General features: G+C 40.9%; 1 protein-coding gene across 1 annotated transcript in view; it reads right to left on the bottom strand.

Moving 5' to 3' along the window:
- Positions 1–3,414: 3,414 nt before the first annotated feature.
- NRK (Nik related kinase) overlaps positions 3,415–11,606 on the bottom strand; it is a 122,690-nt gene continuing 114,498 nt past the window's right edge. The window contains exons 30-31 of the mRNA XM_074962591.1: positions 8,043–8,182; positions 3,415–7,232 (exon numbers count right to left, since the gene is read on the bottom strand). Of these exons, the coding sequence (XP_074818692.1) occupies positions 7,149–7,232; positions 8,043–8,182 (224 nt within the window). The 3' untranslated portion in view covers positions 3,415–7,148. The remainder of the gene's footprint in view (positions 7,233–8,042; positions 8,183–11,606) is intronic.

Genomic DNA, 11,606 nt, shown 5'->3' with positions numbered 1-11,606 from the left:
CATTATAAAACAGATTAAAATTAAAATGCCAAGTTCCATTTAGGTTCCACTGAAGATAGGTGCTACAACTAGATGTAAGCTATACTCAGTGTGTTCTATATACTGTGCAATTTACAAAATATATGTATTTATCTGTACCTATGTTGTTTAGCAAATTGTTATGCATTAAAGAGGAATGATAAATCATTCCCTGTGGTTTTTGTACTTTGCATGCTCCAGTTTTGAGATGAAAAACAAATGTTTTCACTTTGAACTTGCACTGTTTGGTTTGCAAAGGCATATTTTTTGTAGATATATGTAAATCACTTAGTCCATACAATGGGGAACTTCCCAGTGCAGCGGCAGATGGACAAAAACCCTAGCAGGGAAGTTCCATTGCAAATGGAGGGAGCGGCGTTGGAGGGCTTTAGAATCAGTGGAGGTACAGAGAACGCTCTGTGTGTGTGATGGGATTTGCAGGTTCTGGGGACAGAATCCCCTCTTTGTTCTGGAGATGGGCATCATCCGCTTCACTCTCAGCAGAATGATCTGTGGAAAACACTGCAAGAGAAAACATCATGCGGTTTTTCCTTCCCCTGCTTCACCTCTTTCCAAGGGTTTCTCTATATGAGAGAGAAGAGCTGATCCAAGAGACCTAGCTTCTTTGAAGTAGGCATCATAGATGAAGGTGTTGCACAGTGCAAGCAGGTTAATGAATAAAGCTAGCAGGGTTGGCTGAGCAGCTGGCAGAAGTTATTGATGGAGTGCTGCAGACATCATATACTTTCCCATGTTAAGGGAGATCGGGAGTGACGTGATTACATTTTGCTGCTGCTGTTAGAGATTGAGGCCAGATTCAAGAGGCACAGCACAGAAGGCATATCCCTGTAAGGGGATGGCAGCAGGAGGAAGGGGAGATGCGCATACACTAACTTTTGGTGTCTTCTGGCTTGGTGGCTGCTGTAGAGATTTCTGCACAGACCACATTAATTCTGGCTAGGGCAGATATATTACAACCCTGTGCAATATCTTTGGGGACCATTGTATTAAATTTCTGACTTGTTTATATATTCTATTCCATGTGGGAGGCTTAGCACAGCTCCTCCAGGAAATAAAAACAGCAGGGGTGATTAAACGAGTCAGTGAGACTAAACAGCTCTAGACAGGTACAACACCCTGGAGAGATTTGCACTTACTAGTTCAAACTGAGTTTTGCAGTGACAAACAAAGAAAGAGCTTTTGGTATAGAGGCTGATTTAAAACTGACACAGGGTCATTCTGATCCATCAAATGGACACAAACTTTGTCCAAGGGGGCCCCAATCCTGCTGAAGGACTTTGGCCTATTAGGCGCCCATAAGACTGATGGCTGACTCCTGGCATGTTTAGTACAGGTCCTGTTCAGCCTTAACCCCCCCCCCCCCCACACACACACACACCTCAAAAGGGAAAGGGACAAGGATCTCTGCCAAGATTCAGGTGATGGCTGGAGACCTGAGCCCTGTCTGGCACTCCTGGAGTGGACCATGGGGGGCAATACAGGTACAGTTACCTTTAAATTGACACTGAAATTTCCTAACTGGAGTGCTTGATTTTTCAACCCTAATAAAGTTTTTGTAACATAGATTTTGTATATGTAAATTCCTAGGTTTTTTAAAAAGCAAACTGAAAAAACTAATTCTTTCATATGGCATCATATTTACATCCACACAGTTTGCCAGCAGGATTGGAATCATTAGATCTACCGCATGGACTTCTGCCACTTGACTTGAATTAATGACGTAACTGACAGCAGTAGCAGGTTGTCCTGTACCAGCATTAGCGTGGGTTTCACAGATGTTTGCTGACAGCAAAGCAATGGTGAGACTCAGGAATCTTGGGTTCCATACTAGGCTTTGGAGGGATAGTGCTTTAGTGGGCATAGATTCTTCTGCTCATATCCCTTCAAGCATGACCCTTTCTATCCCATCCCCTCCACCCTGTCCCTCTCCCACGCCTATCTCTTTCCACTTCTTTGCATAGGAGTGTGATTTCTAAAGTGCACTAGCATTTTGCATGTTAATTGGACCATGTAGACCTACTGGTGCACACTAAAAGTTCCCAAGTGCATTTTACATAGTACTGTTTCAAACAGCACTATGTTAGAGCACACCAGCAGGGGCCACATAGACCAGTGAATGTGCCCTTAGTGCGGTTTAGAAATCATCCCCCCCCATTATCCTTCCATGTATACAAGCCCTCAGAGTACTTTCCAATGTTAATTACATCTCACAACCCATCAGTGAGGTAGGTGTATATCACTGCACCCATTTTATAATTGGGTGAAATGAGTTGACCAAGGTGACAAACAGTCAGTGACAAAGCTAGGACTAGAACACAGATTTCTTACCTCCCAGTACATGCTAAAACCATTTCTAATTTTGTGGAGCAAACAAACAAAAAGCACAGAGAATAAATTATTGTCTCTGAATGCAGTCAGCCCACAGGTAGAATTGTATGGACACTCAGCCTGATTCTACTCTCACTTATGCGGGGGTAATTCAGGTGTAACTCCATTTAAATCAACTGGGTTGGAGACCCCTGTGTTTATAAGCTGCATGAGACACTGCCTGGAAACAGCGTTCTGTGCAGTAAATAGAGGGTGAGTGGCAAGGGTAGTTTTTGATTTCTTATGGCTATCTGCAAACAGATGGGTTGACAGATGTTTATGGTGCAGTCCCTGCTCAAAAACACAAGAAGGCATGTGCTGTGCTAGTCGGAGAAGCACATTCAAAATAGGAGGACAAAGCTCGATGAAAGGCCAATTGCCTTTGTTTTTACACTTAAGGTAAAAGCATGACTCCACTGACTTCAAGGGGAGGGGGATCAGGCTTTCACCTTTATGCCCTTCAGCATTTAAGTGGTATTGTCACAGCAGGTTATCACGAACTGTACTGTAATGTGTGCCAATGAATTTTACAGGATGTAACAGAGAAGACAATACTCTGAATCTCAAAGAAATGTGGTGAAGACGGATACATTGGCATTAATAATTCTAGCCACCCATAAAAGCAGAAACCAATTTTTGTACAGTATTAACGTTTCCATGCTGTACCATCGTCTGGAGGGAAACTCTAGTTCCATCTTCTCTGAGGTTTGAGAGCGAGTTTGTGTAGCTGCTTCGTGGCCCATAGCAATGTGCGAAGTGTCACTGTTACCAAAGTTCTGTGTAGTCTAGGCTCGCACTTCATTGCCCAAACACCTTTTCCCATTGTAAGCAAAATGTAAAATACCGATTTCACTTTGTCTCTACAGGCAGATATAGACACATAGATCTAGACCTTTCTAGAGGTCTATAGATATAAAGAGATTGAAGGAAATACTTCAGTATGTTTTAATGTCAGTCTACACCAACATAACAACTTCACAGTCACATTTGTTTTGTTTTTCTGTGTACTGTTTTATTATTGCTTTTTCAAATGTACAATTTGAACATAAGATAACAATGAAAAGAAAAAACCCACATACCCAATGTACAGTACATAGTCAGCTTGGTTGTTCCCAGTTTTTAAAGTCATGAGTCAGGGTATAAATTGAAGAATATGGTTTAAAATTTCTAAAATGAATACACTATAGTCACATAAAATAGTGCCTTGATGGCATATTAGCTCAGACTCCTGTATGCAAGTATGAATATTGGCAACCCTATGTGTCGTAAGAAAACTGATGGCATAACTAGATTGCACAGCTTAATGTGTTGGCTATCTCCTCCTACAGTATTTTATTCATAACAAAATGATTACACAAAAGAAACAATCTGATAGCTCACTTCCTTGCTTTTAAGAATATAATTAATAAAATAAAGCAAATGACTAAATGAAGTTGGAGAAAAAACAGAACTCCGAACAAAGTGAGTCTGACAATTAGATTTATTCTGCATAGTTAAATTCATGGCATTAAAAATTACTTTGGGTCTCAAACTTTTCTCTCCAATCTCCTAAATCTTATTTGCTTTGAGCTTCAGCAGTTTTTCAGTATCTCCCTCCAAATAAACCCTTCCAACCACTGTGGATATCTCTTGATCATTAGACACTCTACGCTCCTCTCCTTAACTAACTCAAACCTCTCCAAACCTTCATATTTTAGCCACTTTTCTGGACATCTTCTATTTCCTCTCTTCAGCTACTTCTATTCACTTTCTTCAGCTACTTTCCCTTCTTCATTCTTCAATTAAGGCTCTGGACATCTTCACTCTCTGTCCTCTTCAGCCACTCTAATCTTTTCTTTGGTCTTGACTGACCTCTTACACCTACATTTTCTCCATGCTACACCTAGCTCTCATTATTAATTGGAATTCCACTTCTAAATCCCTTAAAAATGTTTCTCTCTTTGGGCCAGATTTTCTCCATATTGACATGGGTGCAACTTAGAGAGGAGAACTTGGCTGTTAATGTCTTCCACCACATATAGAAGAATTTGAACTAATGGAGTGGAGACAAAATGTGAGATTAAACACTTAATACAGCTATGGGATCTCTCGCTCTCAAAAGATCAGCTTTTTTTTCTTTTTGTATGGCTCTAAACAGGTTTACAGTAGGTCAACTCACTATCACATTTTTCTGTTACAATACATGCGAAAAAAGTTTAATCACATTTGCTTCTTTAATCTCATAGTATGGGCTGTTCCAAGCTCCCAGTGTTATGTGCTAAACTCTTTTGAATTAGTGCCTGGTGTCAGGAAAACCTGCCTCCTAACTCTTGGCACCAAGATGTTCAGAAATCACATGCCTCATGTAATGCAGAGGCTGATATGATAAGCACACATTTTGAAGTATACAGGGCAGCCGGGATCACTGATTCGTGCTAGAGCAAGAGCATTTTAATAACAGGTTTTGCACACCCATGGGATACATGATGAAAGATGTCCTCTCTTCACAGTATTTCAGCTTTTTAAAAGACATGAAAAGTAAATGACATTTTTGACTTATTGCTGGTCTATTAGCCTGTATATATATATTTATTTTAACTTGCAGCTTTTTCTTTTTTTGTTTCTTTTCTTTTTTTGAAAGCTGAGCAAACGGAGTCCAATGTTCAGTGGCATAGAAGCCCAGGACCACATGTCATTTTTGTTGTTGTTGCTATTTTGCTCATGCAATTATTATGGCCTCAATCCTGCAATTGACAGCAGATGGGTGGAGTGCTGTGCCCACACAGAGACCCCTTGATTTAAATGCAGCTGTGCCTGGGCACAGCCGTCCCAACTCACTGTGGATCAGAGCCTAAATTTGGGCGCACAATTGGCCATTTGGGTGTGCAGATGCCCTCCCAACTTTGACATAGCCTTGGTTTTGAACTCTTGTAAATCAATACCTACCTATTTGAGATGTGAATATTTAATGTTTAAAACTCCACTATACAGTCTGAGCGGAACTAATCCCTACAAAATGAGCTGGATTGACAGCCATGGAGACTGCCGTCCTCCAGTTAGCCAAAGAACATGGACAGCGGAAGTGTGCACACACGACGAGCACTATCCTGCCTGCATGCCTCAGCCTTCGAGGGATCACCAGCAGTGGGTGAGAGTGCTGATCAGCACCCAGGCCCATCTAGTTCTCTGCTGAGAGTACATAAGAAGGTGCATATTATGGTGGTGGTTTTGCTACGTGAACACCTGACATCGGGACCACTAACCTCATTGCACATAGGGTTCGGAAGAGCCGTCGGTTGCTAACAACTTTCATTTGGTCAATTTTCAATCATCATAGAGGTAGAAGATCAGATATTGCAATACCACTTCCCCTTCCAGTCTCATGCATTTCAAGTTAAAAATGGTAATAGTTTTTAAATACTGTAGCTAATGATTTCCTTTTTCTTTTTCCATACAGTTTGGTCTAGACTGAGATCTTGTGTATTGAGTTTATTATTATATATAGCCATACTTAGCACTTTACATTTATATAGCCCTTGACATTTTCAAAGCACTGCACAAACATTAGCTAAGTAATGATTGTACATTTAAACCTTAACGTTTAACCCTAGCATGTCTCTGATATTAAGCCCCTGAGAACAGTGTTTTATGATAGAAATGAATGCCACTAGGGGGTGCAGATTTATTTTGAAGTAACTAGAATAGAAAGAGCGCCTGAAATTCAGTCTTTTATAATTAATTGGTTCTCTGGATATGTTTATAGCTGAATTAAGAATACTTTTGTTACCCATGCCATCCATTTTGGAAAGAGCGTATTTACAAGCCAACAAATGTAAGCCTGTTGTTGAATCAGCAGGAATGAGGAATCATGCAAAGACAGAGTCCCTGATCCTACACCCTTATTTATATACATGGATAGTCTCATTGAAATCAACTTACATGAGTAAGGTCTACTTGTATGAGTAAAACCTACATGATCAGGCCCATCATGCTTCGTGTATATATGTTCGAACAAATTGCTATTTAAAATATTTTTACAAATACATTCTACAGTAACTGTGTCTAAGGGCTCAATCTTGTCCAGAGGCATACAAGGAGTCAGCCTTATGCGTTTTGTAAACTCCGTTACTGTACAGGTGCCTATGTATACAGTAGCTGACTCTACAAGCTCTACAGTGATGCACACCCATGCTTCTCAAGGCAAATCCATCCCTAACTGTCCAAGTCTGCATTAACTCCTTGTGAATAGTTACTGTTTCAGACTTGGACAATTGCCTTTGGGTGAAACTGTTAAAAGAAAAAAGTGAAACAAGCAAAAATAATTCAAAATCAGAGGAATTCCAGCTCATAACATATGTGTGCACTTTATACTATAAATCTACATATAGATATTGCTGTCCATAGAGAAAGACTCAAGTTCAAAATAATAAAATTACAATATTTGTGCAAAAGAAACTGTACGCTTTTCAGAGTACAAGCAACCTGCTATATTGGCTACATTTTCCATGACAGTTGCTCTTTGCTACATTGTGCATTCAGTCTTGGTTTGCACCATATTTTTAAAAGAGAGAACTAAACATATTTGCAATAGTTTGACAAGAGAATGGAATTCTTCCACAACTTGAGGAATATGAATTTTGATAAGTTAATAATGACCAGTTTCTTGTAGGTAAAAAGTGCAAATTTAAGTGTATAACCTTCCAGCATTTTACACTGCTTGTATCTACTGGGAACCTTCAAAACATCCTTCAGTCTGATGGGATTTACCAGTTGAATAGGACATTTTGTCCAAGTGTCATAAAGTAAATTTGACTGCTGCCTCCAGATTGTACAGATGCAAAGAATACCTTGAAAAGGACAAAGAATAGACCGCTGTCAGTTTACATGTATGAGAATATTTTAAACATATTTGAAAGCAGAGAGAAATACAATCCAGAACACTATGACATATAAATCACAATTCAATTTTAATCCCATTGGTAACATTTGCTTAGAAAAATGAATTGTTAATGCTTGCAAGTATACATTCTGGCAATAAGTTATAGTGTATACATTTTCTACCAGAAAAGAAATCAGAGCCTATTTTCAAACAATTAGGTAAACTAAACAGTTTGTGGTTACAGTATTTTAAATACACCAATGGACTAGAACAAGCCACAGTGAATATTTACAAATCATTACCATACATATGTGACAAAATGCACTCATACTGGTGGCATCTCAAATATTGGTGTGTGATACTTCGCTCAAGGCTGCTCTAAATCATACCTGGTTGCAACAGTTCTTAAGAGACTTTTGTAGCCAGAGATTACTGGAGTGCAGATGCATGCTAGCCACACCCCCAACATATTCTCTATGCTGAAGCCAGACCACTTGGGGATTTGCCAACAGGTTGGTGAAACTGATTTTCCGTCTGCAGCACAAAGCAGGTGGAAGAGGTGGCTAGGATCTGGCTGTCTTCAGTGGGGCTCTGCGAAGGTGCAGGATTCCTCCCACAAAGCGTAGTCCCACAAAAGACCAAAGTCTGCTTTTAATTGAGCGGTAAGTACTATGCACTATAATAAAACGCTAAATAAAAATTAAATGGCCTCAACTTTTTTCGTATTCAACTGTAAAACCATATTTGCTAAATCACTATAATTGAGTCACGTGTGTACCTTGTCATTTCTTTCACATAGAAATTTTAGCTTCTGTGCTTTCTTGTGCATAAATACACCTTCCAAATTTCCTGTTTCCACGGAACGCAGTTCGATAGCCTTCTCTCCCCAACCCATGACCTGGTTAGACTGCAGATAAGCTAAACAAAAAAGTCAGATTTGATAATTAGAAAAACCCAAGGGAGCCTGAAATGTTCATCTGCTAGTGGTAAGTTGGCAGCTCCGGGTCCCCACCCCAATAACATAAAGATTGTGTAACTGAACCAAATCCAGACACACGCAATATTTAAATATCCAGTGGAATCCATTTAGATTGTATCTGTTCAGAGAAGGAAATCCCATACACCCAAACAAACCATACACTGAAATACTGTACAACAAATACCATTCAAAGTATTAAATCCTGGCCTCGGGTGCAAAGCCTGAATAATCAGGCTTTGCAACAGTGACCTGTGCAGGGCAATTGTTGGCCATATAGAGTCTTGCACTGAACACAACAGCAGGGCAAGAAACAGCAGCCTATACAGCTGCTCTGTGGCTGCTCTACAACCAGGTTGGATATTAGGAAAAACTTTAGGTTGGATATTAGGAAAACTTAGGTTGGATATTAGGAAAAACTTTTTCACTAGGAGGGTGGTGAAACACTGGAATGCGTTACCTAGGGAGGTGGTAGAATCTCCTTCCTTAGAAGTTTTTAAGGTCAGGCTTGACAAAGCCCTGGCTGGGATGATTTGATTGGGGATTGGTCCTGCTTTGAGCAGGGGGTTGGACTAGATGACCTCCTGAGGTCCCTTCCAACCCTGATATTCTATGATTCTATGAACCTTTGAGCTTCAGCAGAATTTGCACCTGCTTTGCCCTCTGTCTTTAGTTGGTCAGCGTGTTTACACAGTTCTGGCCCCACTCCTGCCATTCCACTGCCCTTTATTGCTGCTACACTTTGAAAAAAAGAGCAGAGTATTGTGGAATGACAAGGCAAGAAATTCACTCTGCACTCAATAATATACCTGTAGGTTTTTAATAGTTATTCCCCCCTCCCCGCCCCCACTTGAGTTCACACAAAAGATTAGAGCCTCTCCTCTGGTTAAACAGCACTTCAGCCTAATGTGTACTAGGGATATTCAAAATACATGCTAGAAGGCTATGGAAAGTAACTATGTACGGAACAGCCACTTTACAGTTGAGCACCAGATTCTGACTTCAGCTACATCGACATACATCTGAAGTAACTCCACTGACCCCCCACCACTACTAGAGTTTCTCTGAATATACACTGCTGTGAATGAGATCAGAATCTGCCTCTGAATATATTGGTCATTCATTCTAATTACTTCCATTACAGAAAAGATCTTAGTTGTAACTAAACTTCATTAAAAAAAAGTCAGAGCAGTTTTGGACTTCTACAAGTATGTTAAACAAGTGAACAGGGTATTTTTTTGGAAAGATGGGGCAGTAATACTTGTACGGCGTGATTTTAAAAATACTGTTATATACCCATATTACATGGCACTTAGATTACTATAATCTAAGTAGGTAATCTTAGATTACCACTTGTGCCATGGTAATTGGGTAGGGTGACCAGACAGCAAATGTGAAAAATCTGGACAGGGGGTGGGAGGGTAATAGGAGCCTATATAAGAAAAAGACCCAAACATCGGGACTGTCCCTATAAAATCGGGACATCTGGTCACCCTATAATTAGGCAATATATGTAAAATAAATAAGTGTTGCTACGGAGGATTTTGTTGAATTTGGCCCCATTGAAGTAAATGGCAAACCCCCTAGGCCCAGATCCTGAAAGACATGTAGGCACCTAATTTCCATTTGAGGATCTAACCCCTACTGACTTCAATATGACCTGGGTTTCACCCTAAATCTTTGTTGTATCTATTGACATTGGGGATAAAAGGCAGGTGTGAAGCCAAGTAGCATATTTCAGTATGAAGCATTTCACCAGGCCCTTCATGTTTCAACTGAGATTTGGTTGAAAAGTTAAAAACTCACAGCACAAAGGAAAAACTTTAACTCAGCTTGCAACTGGAAATGATCTGTGTAGCACCAAGCCAGAGGGGACAGTTGACACCAGCTGTACATTTCCAACAGTCATCAATAACTGACTGGGGGCTAGTGATACTCTGTCACACCCTCTTTTACCTGGCCACGTCACCGCATTGGGGGCCAAGAAGGTGAATGCTGCCCTGCACTCAACATCTGTCTGGCAAGCATTCATCCCTTTCGCTGACTGAAGCACCAAATAGGTCCGATGTTCCATGGATTTCACTGGTTCATTTTAAAGTACCATCAGAAAGGGGGCTGCGAGTGGAGTAAGGTAGATTGGAAGTTGGCTCCCTTATGCATTCAACAACAGGTCCTGGACTTTTTAGATAACAGGACTCTAATATCTTAACATGAATGAAAAGCACCAGGTAATTAACATGCTGGTGAGACACAAATCAATACTTAAGGACCTACTCTAGTATATTAGAATTAAATTCTACTCTTGATAGAGTGACCTTCACAACCCACAGGATGCTCAAACTTTCATGCACTATGGGACTTCCCTTCCACGTATTCTTAAATGAATTACGGAGGGCAGGACCAGAAATAAACTGGAAAGATACTGAACTGTTACAATGCCCGCTGCAGTATATTGGCTCAGCTCAACCCCTTCCGTGGGAAAGCCATGGGGAACAGGCTAGCTCTGCGAGGAACCCCTTGGCAGATCTCATCACCTGTCAAGGGCGTGAGGTTTGCCCCCATGGAAAATGCTACAGGTTTCACCCCAAATGTGGCAAATTCCAAGAGATTCATAGGACACCAGTGCCTCTGCATAGGCTCTGGTCCCCACCCCCCCCCCAGTAACAGTGCCTACTTCCGACAATGGTTACCCCCAAGACCCTAGCTGGAGTTTGTGGAAACATAATATAGCCTCAGCATGTATTACCTTTAGAGATTAATTTCCATGGTGCCAGCAGGGGATGATTTGCATGCCCCTGGCTCTGCTACCCCGAACACGGTCCCTCTCTCTGTGAATTCTGGGCTACGTGGACAGGGACATTGCCCGGTCGGGGAGTGGAATGGAAGGGGCATCCTCATTCCATTTGGAAGTGGGGTGCTCAACTCACCAAGGGTTCCCTCCACACACACATCTTGCTGGGAGGACAATCCAGTGCTGTGGTTTTAGTTACCCAGAAAGTCTTTTTCTAAATGAATTTAAAATACGGAGGTATCTTAATGGTCTTCTCTCCCTGTGTGAGACGCTATCGTGTGGTGTTACTGTATGTGTTTATAGGACAGTCACAACATAAATGTTACATTTTTAAAGGAATTTTTTTAACACTGCAGCTGTATCAGAGTACCCTGGTTTGCTACTTTTCTTCATTGTTTAAAGGCCACAGACACAATCACACTTTAGAAAGTAATTTGTGTTTTGCTGGCCCATTTTATCATGCTCAGCACACTACCATACAAAAGACTGTGCACAATATATCTAACTCCCTCAAGAATGGCTGTGTTGTTCTCTTGGGATTTTGGTGACATGTCCAATCCTTCCCTCGGGGCTTT

This window comes from Natator depressus, chromosome 9 (genome assembly GCF_965152275.1).
Source record: "Natator depressus isolate rNatDep1 chromosome 9, rNatDep2.hap1, whole genome shotgun sequence".
Taxonomy (NCBI): domain Eukaryota; kingdom Metazoa; phylum Chordata; order Testudines; family Cheloniidae; genus Natator; species Natator depressus.
Note: the sequence above shows the minus strand (reverse complement) of the source record. Positions and strands in the feature narration are given on the sequence as shown.